Source organism: Tauraco erythrolophus, chromosome 6, assembly GCF_009769465.1.
Source record: "Tauraco erythrolophus isolate bTauEry1 chromosome 6, bTauEry1.pri, whole genome shotgun sequence".
NCBI classification, from domain to species: domain Eukaryota; kingdom Metazoa; phylum Chordata; class Aves; order Musophagiformes; family Musophagidae; genus Tauraco; species Tauraco erythrolophus.
In genome coordinates, this window is record NC_141470.1 from 33,463,929 (window position 1) to 33,483,764 (window position 19,836).

The 19,836-nt window shown below is 39.0% G+C and overlaps 1 protein-coding gene across 1 annotated transcript in view; it reads left to right on the plus strand.

Moving 5' to 3' along the window:
- MAP3K9 (mitogen-activated protein kinase kinase kinase 9) overlaps positions 1-19,836 on the plus strand; it is a 56,277-nt gene that overhangs the window by 25,139 nt on the left and 11,302 nt on the right. Inside the window, exons 3-6 of the mRNA XM_086612973.1 lie at positions 3,656-3,836; positions 12,265-12,413; positions 15,878-16,053; positions 18,543-18,783. Of these exons, the coding sequence (XP_086469099.1) occupies positions 3,656-3,836; positions 12,265-12,413; positions 15,878-16,053; positions 18,543-18,783 (747 nt within the window). The remainder of the gene's footprint in view (positions 1-3,655; positions 3,837-12,264; positions 12,414-15,877; positions 16,054-18,542; positions 18,784-19,836) is intronic.

A 19,836-nucleotide genomic window follows, 5' to 3' on the forward strand; every position in this document is an offset into this window, starting at 1 on the left:
TTAGACTGATGAAAACCAGCTGTTTGTCATCTAGACACTGTTAGCTCTATCCTGAGTGATCAAATCTGTTAAAAGATGGAAAGGTGTCTTAACTCTGTAAGTGTAGGAAGTATGTTGCTTATTTGTGTTCCATACTGTAGTGGACTAATGAGTGCAGAAAAAATAGCACTTGCAGAAGAGTATTAAGCAAGAGGCAATAACTGGTTGTAGGTGAAGCCTACAGCAAATGAGACTGTGTTGATTAGCATGAGTATAATATGTTTGCAGTGTCCTAGCAACCTGGCTATAAGATGTTCTCTATAAGACGTTTTTAAGGAGAAAACTGAAAGGAATTCATATTTCACCTACTTACAAGGTTCTTCATTGAAATCTGGACAAACGCAAGAGGGAGATTCAAGGTTTTTGATTTGGAAATCTTGACAGATGGGCTAGGGAGACTCCTAGCACGAGTGAGCCTGTTGATACTGACCAAGATAAGGAGAACCGAAACAGATGCTGGAGAGAGAGATGGTTCTTAAAATATATTTTTATAATTTTGGGTTGCAGGATTGTTATCCCAAGCAGTTATTATAAGGAAATAGAAGGAGAGCCAAGGATGTAACTAAGGAATCAAGGACTTGCCATAAATCCAGCTCTTTCATTGTCCTTCTGTGTGGTCTTTTGTCATGGTAATTTATCTCACTTAGCCTACATCTGACAAAAGAATAAGTTCACAGATACAAAAGATCTGTGTAAGTACTAATTATTTTGTTAGAATTCAATACAAATCAAGGTAATTAGGTTTAAATAACCTCTTGCCAGGAAGGTATATGCAACCCAACTGTGATATCTGGTTCTCTGTCCTGCTATTGGCTCTTTCAGACAGGATCCGATCTACCTTGTGAACAACAAATTTTCTTGCTGCACCTTGTGCTTAGAGAGAGAAGCAAAAATACCCCAAACACATGCCTTCTTGTTTCAAAGTTTTACTTTACTGTTACAACTTCACTGTGCATCTATATATACTGCATTTAAATTTAAAATTAGATTGTTATCCTGCCAGCTCTTTAGGCAGAGTGAGTACATGCTCGAAGAAGAACCTTAGAATGTATATTCTAGGGAGTTTTTCAGTCTTGCAATCAGAGTGACTCGTTAGCCATTTCTCTTAGCAATTCTTCAGCTACTAGAAAGTAAGAAAAAAGGTTAGTTTTGCTAGAAGAAGCAGCACAAAGGAATCATAGAATCATAGAATGGTTAGGCTTGGAAGGGACCTTAAAGATCATCTAGTTCCAACCCCCCTGCCATGGGCAGGGAAATCCTTCACTACACCAGGTTGCCCAAAGCCTCATCTAACCTGGCCTTGAACACTTCCAGGGTTGGGGCATCTACAACTTCTCTGGGCAACCTGTTCCAGTGCCTCACCACCCTCAAGGTAAAAAATTTCTTCCTTATATCTAATCGAAATCTGCCCTCTTTCAGTTTAAATCCATTGCCCATTGTCCTATCACTACATGCCTTTGTAAAAAGTCCCTCTCCAGCTTTCCTGTAGGCCCCCTTTAGGTACTGGAAAGCTGCTATAAGATCACCCCGAAGCCTTCTCTTCTCCAGGCTGAACAGCCCCAACTCTCTCAGCCTGTCTTCATAGCAGAGATCATCTTCATGGCCCTCATCTGGACCCACTCACTCCAGTAGCTCCATGTCCTTCTTATGTTGGGGACTCCAGAGCTGAACACAGTATTCCAGGTGGGGTCTCACGAGAGCTGAGTAGAGGGGCAGAATCACCTCCCTCGACCTGCTGGCCACGCTCCTTTTGATACAGCCCAGGATGCGATTTGCTTTCTGGGCTGAATATAGCAAAGGAAGCCGCCTTGTATATCTTTGGTTTTTGTGGTGATTCTGTTCTACTCTGAAGCAGGGCTCGAAATACATACACTTTTGCCCAATTAAAGAAAATTTTAACTCTAGGCCTCAACTCCTTCCTCTGCAGTTAGAAAAATTGAGCATTTGATAGTGTTGGAAAAGATTTTTGCAAAAGAAGCAAGAAGTTCATTTACATCTTTAGTTGGCCCACACAAATCTTTAATGAAATAGTATTTTGTGAATTATGAACCCTTGTAGAAAGCGTAGCTGATTTTTAATTTTTTTTTTTAATTTTTATTGAACAGACAGTTTGTTTAAGCTTTGTTGAAGTAAATGCAATGTTTTAACATTTAGATGTGTGATACTTATTATGCATAAGGATTTGAATAACACTTTTAGCTTTTATTTCATGGGAAATCCCATTTTGATTATTACAGGGAAGTGTGAGAATGAATATATGTTTGGGTTTCGTTTGTGTTTTTTTTTTTTTTAAAAAAAAGAAGCTGTGTTAACTTGAGACTGATACTTGAGTCTTTTCATGGACCGCTAAAAATGGTCCTGAAGATGATTTTTATATATACTGTAATTTTTGCAATGGTTCTGCCTTTTATAAGTCTCATTATGATCTATGATTGGTTGTGGGGTTAGAGGTTTTTTTTTTTTGCAATTCACACACACCTACATAGAGAGGGGAAAAAGAAACCCCTCTTGTTTTCTAAGAACCTGTGTCTATAATGACATTAAAAACGGAGTAGCTGCATAATGATAGTATATTAGTGGCTTGATGCCTTTTGCTATGAAGTCATTGGACTAATGGTAATACAATTATTTTTTCTTTGTGACCCTTTACAAAGCGTCTGAAAATCATTTCACTGGCTTATGGCTACGTTAGTTATGGAAATGTAGTGGCATATTACATTCTGTTACTTGATGTTATGTTGCTGGCACAACCTGTGTGGTCACTTTACATTAAGATAAAGAGGATAATGAGGTGCTTCTAAAGCAGAGTGGATACTTCTGGCCTCTGGTTTACTCTCATTTCACAATGGTGTGACAATACAGCTTTCTGGGTAAAGAGGAGTATGTGCCTTACACCAAAACATTCTTGAGTTCTGCCTCAAGGTTTTTTAAAAGTTCTCGTATATAAGACTCCTTTACCACTGAAACATGGTAGAAACTTCGACAGCTTAAGTAAAAAAAAAAAAAGTTTCATAATGATGGGGGGGGGAAATCCATAACATGGTGTTATATGTGAAGCCTTGAATTGGGTATGTTATTACTGATCATCATTACTTTTTTTAATTGTGACTTTAAAAAAAATCTGTGTACATAGAGCTTTCACTCCTAACGCATTTGCATGAAGGGTATATCCAGCCTGTGTGTGTATCTGGATTTAAAAAAAAAAAGTCCTCCAAGCAGTTCAAGAAAAAGATGCTATTACTGGCTTACTGAGAGAGGATTAATTAGGAAATGTCTTCCCTTATCTGGATTCCTAGAAGTTACAGTGGTTCACTTCCTCTTAGCAGAGAATTATTATATAGGCTAACACTAGGTGCTATATGAAATAATTATGTTATTATCTGTTTATTCTCTGGGGCTTAGTATCTTTGTTAAATTTGAAGTTATTTGCTAGACAGCTGTTCGCTTGTCAGATGAAGGGATCTGCTTGAAATAACTCGTAATGGAGTGTGGTGTGTTTGAATAACTAAAAGTCAGGGAGAATCTTGAAATTTGGAAGATCTCAGGAGGATCTTTTTTGAAAAAATTCTAGCTTTACTCTTCATACCTTTTATCCCCCCCCTCTCCTTTTCTCCAGTACTGATACTCGAAAAGGTGGAAAATGGAGATCTGAGCAACAAGATATTGAAGATCACGGATTTCGGCTTGGCCAGGGAATGGCATAAAACTACCAAAATGAGTGCAGCTGGGACATATGCCTGGATGGCTCCTGAGGTCATCCGCTCCTCCATGTTCTCCAAAGGCAGCGATGTGTGGAGGTATTGATTTGGCATTAAGTGATTGGATACTAAATAGTAACTAGACCTGCCAGGAAACCTCTTATACATAGAAGAACGAGTATCGGTGAACCAAATATTAAAATTCAGGTCTTAAGAAAACTTTTATCCACCAGCTTTCCACCTGTCAGACTCTGACTACTTTATATAATTGTAAACTTGTTTTTTTTTACTGTAGAAAGTGGTGGACCAGCTCTTGCATGCCTCTAAATTTTTATTGTTCTATAAATTTACATTCAGATTATCCTAGGATTCATAGTCCTAATTCCCTCTGCTTTATCTAAAACAACCTTTTTGTGCTTATTTGGCTATTGGCTGACATAATCAAAGGGTATAAAACAATTGGTGAAGTACTTAAAATTACTACTTTTTTTTACTGTTTTACCAGCAGTAAGATTATTTTATGTTTTGGTAGTTATCTGTCACTGATGTATGTGGACACGAACACACTATACCTAATCGAATTCTCCTCACAATTTCAACCTGAATAGAGTGTTTTTTCACTATAATAATAATCTTATGAATTATTTCCACCCTGCCAGTCTTTCACATAAATTAATAAATCTCTTCTCTAGGTCCATCTGAGTATGTAGTACATAAGTAGTAATTTGCATGTATATATTGTCTTCTCCATTCATGCACTGGGATTCTTGAGAACAGGAGCTACTTGATGGGGAGGAGTGTAAGGCTTGGCCCATAGACTTCCAAAAACTGAGTTTGAAGATGACCATTAGGTGAATTGGTAAATCCAGAATTCAGTAAATAGCTCTAGGACTGACTTTCCTAGATGCTGCATGACATAAAGTCATTACTAACATCTAAAACAGATGAAGTAGATGGAATTTTGTTTTTCCTGTGGGGAGAAAGGCATTGAAATGTCAGAGTGACTTGGTCTTTAGAGCAGTAAGATTGTGTTGCTGGCCAGTAATGCTCCCACAGAAGTGTGTGCATGCTGTGAAATCTGTCAGGATAAAGAAATATCCCAGCTGGCAGGATTGTCTGTTATGGCAGAGACTTGGTGTGGGGATTTTAATTTTTCCTTACCCAGTTTTACTGAATGGATCATGTATTGCCTTGCGATAAGTCTGTGAACTTGTGTTTTGCACACTCATGGTGTGTATAAAATTCTGACTCTCTAATTAAATGTGGTAGCCTCTGTAGTTAATCTGAGACGAAGTGAGCAAGAACTAGGCTTTTATTCTGAGTGAAGTCTGGCAGAAATGAAAACCTCAAGGCTGTGCACCTTATCTGTGCACGTGTTGACATAACTGGTTTGTACACAGCTTGTCAAGCTCAAACATCAATTTGCTCTTTTCTGAAACGGTACCAGGAATGGCCTTTCTTGGTAACCTAGGAGAGAGGGAGAAGGGAAGGGGGAAACAATTTCCCTGTGATTGTAACTTTACTAATCCAGGCATACTGTGAGCAAATCAGTAGGTGTTCTGTACCAGTATGACCTCATTTTAAAAAAGGTAAGACTTAACAGATGGGTTGGTGATATTCGTGAAGGTAGCTCAAGTGCCTCTGTACCTGGGCTAAAATATCAGTTTGGTCATTGGCTTAAGGACTGTAGATCACTTCAGGACTTAAGGATTGTACATCACTTGAATTATTTGTTAGTTTTTCAGAATGCTGTATGTCTATTTTTAAGATTGCTTCATCACTTTCTATTTTTATAGTTACTAGTCTTACCTTGAAAACAGGTTGAGTTCCTCTCAGTGCTCTTCCTTAAGCAGAAGTCATCACCACTGAGAGCTGTTATATTGTCTCTGAATAAGCCTTCTCTCTCTGGTGGCCAAAACCTTGAGTCGCAGTTAAATAAACTGAAAAGAACGTGATGTTTGAGGCATGTATGCAAAGGACAAATAGTTGTCAATGTGGTCACTACTAGTGTGTCAATGATTGAAGCACTAGATTTTACAAAAGCAGTCATGGACATGTGTAATAAATTCTGACCTCACCCAAGAATGCAACTTGAAATTCTTCACAAGATGAACTTTTTTATCCTATTAGACTCGCCGCTCCTTTTATCTATATAAACCTCTTGCTTAATTGCTGGAGTAGAGGGAGTTTTTTGCCTGATGACCTTCCAGTTAGTCTGTGCAGCATCAACAAAATTGACTGTGTCTTTCCCTAACATTCACAAACCCCGTTATTTCAACACCTTTTCCGTAAAGCCTATTAGAATAATACTGCTGGCTGAATTGTTTCCCAGCCTTTTAACAAGTATCTTATTCTGCTTGTGTTCTTGCTGCACAACAGGTGAAGATGATGTTCGAGAAGATGCTTGGACTGAAATTTTCTAAGTCAGTCTTATCTCATTATAAATAACTGCTTCATGAAATTCCTTTCAAAACATGTATCAAGCTCTATTTAAAAAAAAAACAACTCTCAATCTTTTTTAGTCCCACTCTAAAGGAAGGTTGGCAAAGAACTTAAAAGGCTGAGGAATGCTCCCACGCACTGGTGTCTATCACCAGGGTCTGGGCCACTGCAAAGCTTACTGATGTAACAGTACTTAGTACATCTTGCTAGTGAATATTTATTGCTATGAATTTTGTTGTGGTGTACTCACAAGATTTAGATATACAGCAGAAACCTTGTGCTTATATTGTACAGAGGACAAAGAAGCTATGGTTTTATTTAAATATGTCAATTCCCGTAAATCTGTGTGTTTGAGAGGAGAGTTACATATTTGCTTTGGATTTACAGGGGTGAAATTGAAGCATGGATATTGCAGCTTATCCAATACTGTACAGCAAGCTAATGTTAGTAAGCATATAATTCAAATTTCTCTGTCATTTTAACTGCTTAAATGTATTTCTTGTTTGCTGCGCACTTCATTTGGCTTGTGTGGCTTAAAAGACAATCATGTTGCCAATATGATTGGTATGCAGAAGATAAAGCCACCACCATACAACCTTCATCTGAGTTCCCTATCTTCTTCAATTTAGATGCTTTGAAGATAAATCTACTCTGAGACCAGTGAAATAATTAGGAATTTAATTTTCATTTAGGAATGGATACCAGAGCTACCTAAAACCATCTGATTAGCAGATCAAGATGTTTCAGGCACTCAGTGGTGAGTGTAGGAACTTCAGTCATTAGAATATTTCATTTGAATCAAGTGTTGGCAAGCACTTCCATCCGCAACTGACTGCTTGCAGGCTTCTGTAGACTTCTGTGTGGAACAAAGCACTGGCAAGACTTCAGTACCTGGCAGATAAGTGTTGAGTAGCGATAGTCAACTGGTAGAAGCTCACATGGCAGAAGTGTACACAACTAACTGTTGTGAAATAAGCAGGAAATGTCATTTGTGGAACTGCCAGTCCAATAATATACACAATGCTAACTGTTAATAGCCATTAAGATGTAATGAAGTTTTTTTCTTAACAAAGGTAATATTCTAGTTCCTGTTGTCACAGGGACCTCCTTATTGGACTGATAGTTCCTTTCTCAAGGAAAGTATTCAACCTAGGGAGATGAAGAGGAGGAACCTATGGTACAAATGCCATTGAACAATAGCAGTGAGAAGAAATTACTGTTTTTTTCCCCTCAGTTCACAGGCTTACAAGGGAGGTGGCAAAATCACATGTGAGATCCTGCAGACCTCCAGTTTCTCTCCTGAAAATCCAGTGTGTAGGATTGAAAATGATGTTGAATGGCTTAAGAGATTACTGGATCACTGCAAGATGGTCAATTATTCATACAAGTGTCATTTGACTTGGATGCATGATTTGTGTCACAGGGTTCATTTTGTAAATAAAGTCCAAAAGTTACTACTAGGTGCTGGAAAAATAAATGAGCTTGACCAGTTTTTCTTCCTCCTTGTTGAGAATGTGGAGAGGCCCTGGCTTTTTTCTTCCTATGCCTTTTTTTTGTGTAAATCTCTTCTGTCTCTGGCTTTTTCCTTTTTAATTCTCAATCCCCTGCTGGAGTGTTAATGGAAAATACTCTGTTCAGCACCTCTGTTGCTGTTTAATCACTTGATTATTGGTCAAATTCCACAAGCAGTACTGCTCTCGTTCTGTGGAAGTAGTTGTCTTGGCAGTAAACTGTAAGTATGTGAGGATGAGGTGACATTGTTTTGTTAGAAACAACGTGACCTTTCCTGTAATATATACTTCTAGTTATAGAAGTAACACCAATCTGTCCATTCTTTTGTTTTTTAAAAATTAACCCCGCAGAAGAAATGTTTTGAGCACATCAATAATGCTTCCCTAATCGTTCCATACATGCTTTATCCAGCACTAGTGGTGAAGTAGCAACACAACTCTTTGGTAGTTTTTCCTACCTTTTGATATCAATGTTTGCATCCAAACTGAAGAGTAACATGAGTGATCAATCAGATTTACACAGGACAAATATATATTCAGTCCACTATTATTTTCTTGAAGTGTCTTATGTATCCTAGGAGGCCAAGAAGAAAATGGGAAATCCGTAAACTCCTGTTAATTTTTTTCAAATGAGGCTCTTGATACGGTGAGAAATTGAGAGACTTGATCAAAAGAAATAATCAATTATAATCATTATAGTATCAAGAGTATGAATTGCATAGTAAAAAATGCAAAAGATTATATGGGTAAAAAAATACCATATTTTGCTTAATAACATAAACAAACTGTGTTAGCAGCAGAGGTTGAATCTCTAGTGTCTGAAATCTAAATAGAAAAACTAGTATTAAGACTGTCCAACTAAGGTGGCAGCAGTTACAATGAATGTTAATGACTTGGTGAGGTTGGAAGATTGCAAGAGTACAGGTGGCAATAATCAGAATTTTGACTACTCCCAAATGGATAGGGCAATTTTTGGCTTTGAAACAAGAAGAGATTAATCTTTTAGCTTCAGAAGTGACTGTTTCATGGAGCAGCTATTCAGGGAGCTTTTAGGAGGAGACGCAGTTTTTCATTTGGTTTTTAGGTGTGCTTAAGAGGCCTTAAAAATTGTACAATATGACCATGGTCAAAATATACATATACTTAGATTCAATATCTTTGCAAGAGCAATTAAGAAAAATTAGTCTATTACAGTTGTGTTTAAACTCAAGGAGATTAATGACAACATTGAGGAATTTTATGTAATAAATAATAATAATATCAAAATAATATCAAAATAATATAATAATAGCAAAAGGGGAATGCACAACATGGCTATCTTTTAAGGACACGATGTTAAAGCTCAGAGCAAATACAAAGGAAAGACTTTAACTATAATGAAGAAGACAACGTAGAAGAGACTGCTGGAAGACATCCTTCAAAACATTGAGCCTGTATCCAAAGAGGAAAATTAGGCATGGACTTCAGAGCTAGCAAATCGAACGTGAAACACTCAAGAAGACTAAAAGGGTTTTGAGGCGAGTCTTGCAAAAAGCACAAAACTAAATCAATTGCTTTCACATGCAGCACAGGTGAGAACCCTGCAATAGGACATATGGCCCAGAGGTCACCAAGATGTAAGAGTGCAAAGAAGGTAAGGCTATAGCAGAAAAAACTCAGTGACTTGTGTCTGCTAGAATGGAGCAGAGAGAGGCTTTTTAAGCTGAAAATTTCTCCTTGAGGGAGCCAAGCTGGAGGATATCTCATACTGAAGTACTGTCCGCAGAGGTATTAAAACACTGGTAAAATGAGTAGTAACAAATTGCTGGGATTTACAGTAACACCCAAGATTTCTACAGGCATACGAGAGAGATAGCTAGCTGTGCTGTGTAATCTGTTGGTTAAAGCTGCCTTAATACCAGGGAAATGGAAGGCAGCAAACATGATGGCTGGTCTTAAAAGAGCTTCTGGAGGATCAGCAAGTCTGATTTTCAGTTGTACTAAATGGTAGAAACGGCACTCAAGAGCGAGGAGATGGTGGCACGTATGAACATATCTGGGGAACAGTCAGCTTTTGTAGAAGGAAATCATATCTTGTGGAAAAAAGTAAAATTCTTGAAGGAGTTACTGACTATGTGGACAAGTGGTAAGAGTGCTTATACCATATTTGGATTTATAAAAACTTTCAACAAAATCTTTTGTCAAAAGCTTTTAAAGAAGCTAAATTGATGTGCGAAAAGAGGGCAAGTCTGTTTCCCATCACTCAGTCAATTCTTAATTACTAAAGGAATAATTCAGCTTTCTTGGTGGGGAATTCTATGTTCAACATAATCATAAGTGATTTGAAAAAGCTGTAAATCGTAGAATCATAGAATGGTTAGGGTTGGAAGGGACCTCAAAGATCATCTAGTTCCAACCCCCCTGCCATGGGCAGGGAAATCCTCCACTACACCAGGTTGCCCAAAGCCTCATCCAGCCTGGCCTTGAACACCTCCAGGGATGGGGCATCCACAACTTCTCTGGGCAACCTGTTCCAGTACCTCACCACCCTCAAGGTAAAGAATTTCTTTCTTATATCTAACCTAAATCTGCCCTCTTTCAGTTTAAATCCATTGCCCCTTGTCCTATCACTACACGCCCTTGTAAAAAGTCCCTCTCCAGCTTTCCTGTAGGCCCCTTTTAGGTACTGGAAAGCTGCTATAAGATCACCCTGGAGCCTTCTCTTCTCCAGGCTGAACAGCCCCAACTCTCTCAGCCTCTCTGCATAGCAGAGGTGCTCCAGCCCTCTGATCATCTTCGTGGCCCTTCTCTGGACTCGTTCCAGTAGCTCCATGTCCTTCTTGTGTTGGGGACTCCAGAGCTGAACACAGTATTCTAGGTGGGGTCTCACGAGAGCTGAGTAGAGGGGCAGAATCACTTCCCTCGACCTGCTGGCCACACTCCTTTTGATACAGCCCAGGATACGGTTGGCTTTCTGGGCTGCCAGCGCACATTGCCAGCTCGTGTTGAGCTTCTCATCCACCAGCACTCCCAAGTCCTTTTCCTCAGGGCTGCTCTCAATCCATTCTCTGCCCAGCCTGTACTTGTGCTGGGGATTGCCCTGACCCACGTGCAGGACCTTGCACTTGGCCTTGTTGAACTTCATGAGGTTCTCACAGGCCCATCTCTCCAGCCTGTCAAGGTCCCTCTGGATGACATCCCTTCCCTCCAGCGTGTCCACAACACTGCACAGCTTGGTGTCATCTGCAAACTTGCTGAGGGTGCACTCAATCCCACTGTCCATGTCACTGACAAAGATGTTAAATAGCACTGAATGGTTAGGTAACATTTGTTGATGATACCAAGTTTTTCAGGACAAGAAAAATTAATCTATTGCAGAAAGCTAAGGAAAAATTTTACTATGCTGAATGATAAAATAGATGAAATGGTAATAAATACAAAGTAGTACCTGTGGGATAATTTCCCCTGTACAGTGATGGGCTCTAAATTCTACTATTATGATTCAATAAAAAGATACTGTAGTTACTGTGGGTAACCCAGCTCATTTTGTGAAGAGTCAGAAAGGCAAGTGGCAAATTAAAATTTAATAGGAAAGAAATAAAGAAGAAAACAGGCAGTACTGTCCCTCTCATCATATCTTTAAAACTTTATGTGAGTTTGGTCATTCCAACATAAAAGGTTTAAATGGAAAGAAATGGTACAGAAGATGTCAAGGTCAATGAGACGAAATGGCTTCTGTTCAGGAGAGTAACTAGATCAGGATTTAGCTAGATTAAGATTTTGGGGGCTGGAAAGAAGATGATTTGGGCAGGATCTAGTGGTAGCCTGTGAAATCATGGATGGCATGAGATGCTAATAGGGAACATACCTTCATGCTTCCTTGTATTGAAAGAACTACAGGAAGCAAATGAAATTACCAAGTGAGAAGCTTAAAACTATCACACAAAAGTATTTTTTGGCAATGCATCATTAAATTTGTGAAACTCACTACAACAGAACGTTGTGGATGCTAAATGGATTCAGAAGAGAATAAAACACATCACTGGAAGGAAAAAACTGTCAGGTCACTAAGTATGAAGAAGCCATCCCTGGCTCAGGTTTCCTAGAAGCAAAGAGAATATTTTAAGGATATGTTGTTTGCCATATACCTAGGAGAAGAACAGTCCTGGAAATATTTCCGTAACTTTATAGTTAATATCTTAAGAACATATTAATTCTGAAAAAGTATTTTTCACTTATTTTTAAAAGTCATAACCCCCCAGACAGCCCTCCTTCACATTTTTGAGAGTTTCACTGGGTTCTGATTTGAAATTTGCTAAATTAGTTAGAAGATTTATGTTAATGTTTTTCAGATTGTTCCCAGTTTCCAGAAAGAACGTGATTTTTGCCTAAAAAGCAAAAAAGACATCTTATTTAAAAAAGCAGGTAAAATAAGGCACTTCACCAGTTTGAGAGACGTGATGAGCTTGTCCAGAAAACTGCAATTTCATCAGTGTATCAAACTCACCCTGATAGATTTAGATGCTTTCTTGTTGCTTAACAAAGAATATATTGAAGTCAAGCACCTATTCTCTTTTCTATTTTCTTCCTGGTAGTTATGGCGTGCTGCTTTGGGAACTGCTAACAGGAGAAGTACCATTCCGAGGAATCGATGGTCTTGCAGTAGCATACGGCGTTGCCATGAATAAACTTGCCCTTCCAATCCCTTCCACATGTCCAGAGCCTTTTGCCAAACTCATGGAAGGTAAGCCAGCTGTGGTGTCAGTATGGTTTGTGCTGTTCCTAGAGTACTGTTGAGCATTGCCTCCTTGTGTTAGTTTTGATACCTAAGAGCATGGATTTCTCAAATGGCTTTATTCAATGGTGCAAGTTCTTACAGGAGCTCAGCTTGGCTATTAGTGTGCTGTGATGGTTACTCTTATTACAAGAGCAGTACGTGGAAGAAATTTCCCTGTCATTTTTACCAACTGACTTTATAGGAAAATGGGGGCTGTTGCTGTCATCATCTAGCTTGTCATTTTTAGTAGTGAAGACTGACCAACATCAAAACTTCACATATTTTGATGTAGTTTGAAGTCTTCAGCTTATTTGGAAATTCATAGATTGAACATCTTACTAGGCAGTGTCGGATTTACTTGGAATGAAACTTTATCCTAGTGACATTTCAGGGAGAGGGTTTGAATATGGCTTTGACATTTGAAAACCACTGAAATTTTCAGTCAGAATGATATGATTTTCTGCTTTGTGTGTGGAGATAGTTCATGCGCAAGGTGGGCTATATATGGATGAAGGAAATATAGGAGTTTGTTGTCAGAGCTGCTGTAGTTATGAAAAAGGATTCTGTCAGGTAGCTTTTGAGATGTACCAATGTGACCTGCGCTGCTGGCTATTGCAACTATTTAGATATTTCCTGAGCTTCAGCTGTTCCTTTCTCCCACCCTCCTTCCCTCCTCTCACACTAGTACCTTTAGTGTTTTTTTTTCAGTGCCTCTATTGCCAAGGATTTCCATGGTGCATATATGTAATAAACATTTTTATACTTATCTGGCAGAAAGAAAAACTGAGGTAAAGAGAAATCAAACATGTTTTATAGTCTTAGTAAGCAGAGAATGAGTCTGAACATAGAACTGATATTCTGTGGCCTCTGGTGGTGTTTTTAGCCCCAAGAAAGGGATTTGATTCATGCAAGAAAATGTCTCTGATGGGTTTCTCTGCTTTTAGAATACTTTTTTGTAGCTTACAGGCTTCAGTGAAGTTAAAGTAGAAAATTTCGTGTACTGTTGTGCTAAAAAAGAAACATCCTACTGTATAGTAAACAGCAGCAGGTCTGCAAGTATAGTTGCTTAGAAGCAATGTAAAGCAAGAAACTGCATCTAAAAGCAAGAAACTGCTCCCTACAAGAAGGACCCTGGCTTTCTTAAATACAGGTGAGGTATCTGCTGCTGGGGTTAAAAATAATGCCCTCTCTTGGGAAAGTCAGGTAGAGGCATATGGCCTGCGCTTGAACCCAGCAGCACAGGGGTGAGCACCCACGCGGCTTTGGAACGCTTGGCTTCTCCATGTGCAGGGGAAGAAGAGAACAAGAAAACAATTACTTTCTGCCCCTTCACCAAAACTGTTTTTCAGACAGGCTGTTTCCTGTCTCGAGTGAACTCTTGTTCCCCTAATGCTGCTTTTACTTTTGAATTACTGCCCTGGTGGTCTTCACTGAGACAACAAAGCTGAACTTTGCCTCTTCACAGAAAAGGCTTGTATGTTACCACTGTCCTCATTAGTGCGAATAATGGCAGATCTAGGCCTGGGAAAATAAAAGCCACGGGCCACCTGCATAGTTATCCTGTTCACTCATTCATGCATTTGGCTGGCTGCAGCATTTTGTTTTACTTTGGGTCATGTTTGCTTTGCCATGCTTAAACCTGGGGTAAAGGGGCAGGGATTATGGCGCTGACAGTCCAGCTGTATCACCCATTGCTATTAATTGGTCAGCAGCAGGGGACCTTCAGAGCACTCTTTAACATCCTCAGTTCTCTATTTTGATAAGAGAAGCAATTTGAAATCCATAAACACAAATGTGTTCCGGCTTATGCTTCTTGGAACCTGATCAGATACTTAAATACCAACATCTTAATACCAGCAGTTTTGAAACCAGAGCTTGTAAACACAAAATCTCGGTAACGCTAAAATCAAAGAAAAGACCTGCAAAACCAAGCCTCAGCAGTTACATAGATTTTGAGAGGCGTTACTTATTTTTAATTACAGCTGCTCCTTGGTGTACTTCAGTCCACAAAACTGATGAATGAATGTCTTTTAGGATATCACAAATTTTTTTTTAAGAATGCTTCTTTTTTTCCAACTGTAAGGTCTAGGAAGCTTTAGAATGTTTTTATAATTCTTGCCTCGTGCTACGGTAATGTGTGTCTTAAATCCAGTGACCATTTAGAGCAGGGATAGTATGAGCATGTTGAGACCCAAGTGTTACTGTCTTCTATTCATGCACAAAAGCTGTATTCCCTAGAAATATACTTGAATGCTAAGTTTTCTGTTTGATTCTTCTCAAATATTGGCGTGCAGGAGTTTAGCAGTACTAAAGAGAATAAGGATACTTGTCGAACAAAAAACAACTTGTGTAAGTGCCAGTATGGGACAATGTAGAAAGAGAAAGTGATGTTTTCTGCAGCAGTAGAAATAAGGGTGAAGTAAGAGGGAGGACGGAATGAGTAAGAATTTCCTGTTCAAAAGTGTTATTAAGTCAAAATGTTTGACTTAACAGGCTTTTAAAAACCACGTTCATAATGATTTCATAGCTTGAGATGATACTTCGTAGGATTTTTTAATTTCCGTTTCCAATGTTCAATTTCCACCGCTGTAAAAGGACTACCTTTTTGTACTATTGCTAGTTGAGTTGCCTCATGTGCTAAGTTGGGTACCTTAAATTCTGTGGTTTTAGAGCTCTGTAATTGGGTAAGTCATCGCATTAGATTGTAAATCAAAAAGCTTTTTTTATCTGTGGTTTCTTTTAAAGGCAAAAGAAAAAAGCCTAATCAAACAAATTCCTCTCAAATAATATAAAAGAACCCTTAAAAATCAGAAAACTCTAAATGCACTGTTTAGTGTCATTATTTACTTAAATATCCTATTTTAACTCAAGTTATGCCTAGTCTGCTTTGCAGGAGAGATTTTCAGTTCTGTGGAAGAGATTCATAATGACTCAGCTTAGCTCTAGAGTTTGGCATTAGGAAGAACTCTGATAGATATCCTTCTGCAGTATGGATGTTGTCTGTGACAAAAGTGTGTGATAAAGAACTGTTTGCAAGAGTCTTGCATAGTATCTCCACTCTGTGAGCACATATAACTTGAAGCAAAATATTTGAGGAAATTATTTATGACTTTTAATATATGCTTGAAAATGTAACTTTTTCTAAAATGAGAAACATCTATTTTACTTGGCATATTATTGAAATAGAACATAGAGACCAGGTAGTTCAAGATCTTAAGTGATGTTGGTATTGTATAAGCATGAAAGTGTGAATTCTGTACTTGACTTCTGATCGGACAATTGTCAATGCAAGTGGAAAATGGGAAAGATGGAGTAACACGGATAGTGTGCATGCCACTCTTAGCCACTGGGGATCAGTAAAGTATTACTCATCCTCTCAGTCCTCCATACTTACAGATGCTTAACAGTTGCTTGTCTTTGTCCTATTCTAGATTGTTGGAACCCTGATCCACACTCACGACCTTCCTTTGCCAGTATCCTAGACCATCTCACTGCCATAGAAGAGTCTGGTTTCTTTGAAATGCCCAAAGATTCCTTCCACTCCCTGCAGGAAGACTGGAAACAAGAGATCCAAGAGATGTTTGATCAGCTCAGAGCCAAAGAAAAGGTAAGTAGAGAAAAACACTCCATGCTTGTGCTCTCTGGATTGTAATTTCCCATTTCATAATTCAACCCAGGATCATTGTTTAGTGCATCACAGAGTTAATTTTCTATGTACTTTACTGGAGCTTGTAATAAGTCCACCGAATCGATGTCGGGTTATGATGCACACAAGGGCAGAGTCATGAGTAAAATAAATATCTGCATCCTGAGCTGCTGCTCGGTCTAATACTGAGTGAGCTTCTATTATGCACTGTGAAAACTGCTGTGACGAGTTGTCTTCATTGTTTAATGCATCACATAACTATTTCATTGTTAGCATCATAATTGAGAATCCCAGTGATAATCGTTGACAGTAAAAGTAAAATGGGTAGTTTCAGCATACATACTCTAGCAAACATTGCAGCTTTGGTTCTGTCAGGTTTGTATTTTCCACGTTTCCAGCACAGCCAAAGTGGATAGACTATAATAAACATGAGTGCTGGCCAGGAGAATAGCTGATATAATTGAAGTAAATCCGGGTAAATAGCAGGAAATGAAAACACTAGCAGGAATAAGAAGAACTGTGACCATCAGCCTCAAAGAGTAGAAGTTGAGTGTAAAAGCTGAAGTTTTCTTCAAGCATGCTTGCAGAAAGCACAGCTTGCTGCATCTATGTTAAGGTCTTTACAGAGACTGTCTTACCATTGGTATAGAATGCAGCAGTAGAATTGGTAAAGTAATAATATTTTTTTAAGTTTATGGCTTTTTGCCTGAAAACAAATTCTTAATAAACAGCCAATTTGATTTCAGCTCAGAAGTTGGGTTTAGGAGGCAGGGAGAAAGAAAAAGAGACTTTGGAGCTCAGCAGGTAAGTCCCACAGCAATACTTCAAATGTTTGTATTCATGTATTATAGAAGCTTTGGGGAAAAATAAAATAACTAGTAGGCATTTCCTTGCTGCACTGTGTTGTCCCTTGGCATAACTGTCTTGGAAGAGTTTTTGAAAACCAGAAACTTGAAAGACGAATAGAAGACCAAACATTAGTAGCTAGACTGCCCTCAGGTTTTGAGCACTGCATTCCTCTAGCAATGGGGAAAGAGAATTTTATCTCCTATTTACCTCATAAGTAAAATCTACCAAACCTCCACAGTGATGGGAGAGGGACAGGTAACAATGATGTTATTAAAAAAAAAGATTAAGAAATCTAAACTAAAATCTATCTGATAAGATGAAGTTTAACTTGAATTCTTCAGTTTTTACCTTCTGCAGTGGAATTAGTTAGCTGGAGATTATTATTCTGAATGCTGAATTCTTTTGTCCTTGTGGTGAGAGGAGTGCTGTGAGAAGAGATTTTGAGATCTCAGGGGCAATTTCAGTTGATTCATTTTGTCAACAAAGATTAAAAAGTTTGTCTTATGCTTATTTATGCCTAAGGAGCAGCCATGCTTGGTGGAAACTGATGGGAATGACCTCCTGATGATGTTTTCTTCATTGATTTTTACGTCAGAACTGTGCTTTGTGCTATTTTATGATTCATGAGATGGCAAGGTTATTTTTAAACACTTTAAGTCAATTCTGGAGTTAACGTAGGTACTTACTGAATAGGAAAGCAAGGATTAATTCTTTTCAGTGTTATGAATAAGTCTTGCAAAATGAGTTCCCGTATGCATGGTGCTCTCCAGTGGCTCCTGTAAACATGTTCATGTCAGATACCCAGCATCTCTTCTCATGGCATTGAATTTAGGATTCAGTGTCTTTTAACAGAATCACAGAATGGCTGAGACTGGAAGGGACCTCTGGAGATCATATGGTCCAGCCCTCCTGCTCAAGCAGGACCACCTAGAGTCAGTTGCCCAGGACCTTGTCCAGATGGCTTTTGCATATTTCCAACAAGGGAGACTCCACAAACTCTCTGGGCAACATGTGCCAGTACTCAGTCATGCTCACGGTACAAAAGCATTAAGAGGGAATCTCCTGTGTTTCATTGTGTGCCCATTGCCTCTTATCCTGTCACTGGGCACCACTGAAAAGAACCTGGCTCTATCTTCTTTGCACCCTCCCTTCAGATTTTCATACGCATTGATGAAGATCCCCCTTCCCCCCATCCAAGCCTTTTCTTTGCTAGGATAAACAGTCTCATCCCTCTCAGCCCTTGGTCATAGAAGAGGTTCTCCAGTCCCTTAATCATCTCCGTGGCCCTTTGTTGGACTTTCTCCAATATGTCCGTGCCTCTCTTGTACTGGGGAGCCCAGACTTGGACACAGGATTCCAGATGTGGCCTCATAAGTGTCAGCATCCAAATTTTAATACTGATATGAAGGGCCTTGAATGGCACGCACAGAAGTTCTTCACAGTTGTTTAAGTTTTTGGCTTTTGGCTGAGCGTTTAAACAGTGGCACTAGCAGTGCTATGAGCACAAGTCATTGCTGCTGTACCTTCAGAGTAGGTGATGTTAATCTTAACCCACAGGTCGCAAGGTAGCTTTTTTTTTCTACTTTCTGACCTCCCTGCAGGAGCTACGCACATGGGAAGAAGAGCTGACTCGTGCTGCTGTTGAACAGAAGAACCATGAGGAGTTGCTACGAAGGCGGGAACAGGAATTGGCAGAACGCGAGATTGACATCCTGGAAAGGGAGCTCAACATCATCATCCACCAGCTGTGTCAGGAGAAGCCTCGGGTGAAGAAACGCATGGGGAAGTTCAAGAGGAGCCGGCTCAAGTTAAAAGATGGCAATCATATCAGCTTGCCTTCAGGTTGGTGACATTTTAGGTTGTCAGGTGAAATGGGAGGAACAGGTGAACCTGTAGCTTTGGTAGCTCCTTTCTACTGATGCTTATGCATTAGAAAGTATTGGATGTACTTTGGGAAAAACATGCCTCTGGGATCAAGAAACAAAATTTGATGCTCTTGTGGCTAGCATTCCCCAAAGTTCCACGTATGAAGGCCAGAAGTAAACTTGAGGTGTTAACATGTTTATTAGTCAATGGCTGCATATGGTTCACGGTAAAAATGTTGGTGTTGCAGTTTAACATGTTAATACTCGAAATGATCAGTTTAATAAAGGATGTACATAAAAAATGATGGAGGTTCTTGCTCTGAGAATATTTTACATAAGGCTGCAGCAGAAACATATTCTACTGGATTCCTCGGTGCAGGAATCTAAAATTTGTCAAAAATACTTCGATAGCTGTGAGACTACAGCACTACATTGTTAGTTCCTACGTGAACTCGTATTAACACACAAGTGACCTCTAATAGCAGCACCCTTCTGGACAAAATGTTACACATTGGCAAGGTGTCAGGGAAGTCATTCTTAAGAGTGAAGATAGTGATTTTCAGAATTATTGAATCCTTAGTGTTTCTGCTGCAGTTTCTGTATAGAGATTCAAATTTGTAAAAGAACAAAAGCATGGGTTTTGTAATTCACCTAAGACTCATCCCTACCTCAAGGATGATGGCTTACACTATATTCTTTGTTTTCTGAGAGAAACTGGCTGTTCAGAAGAGCAAAGATGATAAAATGTGCCTGTTAACTGTGCCTTTCTTCAGGTCTGTAAACACCTATATCTGGTGGTTTTGCTAGGCTTAAGAAACTGAGAGATAAGGAGAAAGGAATTTATACAGGGATGTATTTTGGCATAAATGTCAGTCAACACATGGGAATCTATGTATGTATGTGCATGTATCTCACACATACACCAAGAAAATATGTCTTCATGAGTGTGAGCACACATCTTTGTTCTGAAGTAACTGCATATATGATGGGGAGATAGCAATTAGCTGTAAAACGTCATTTCTACATAAAT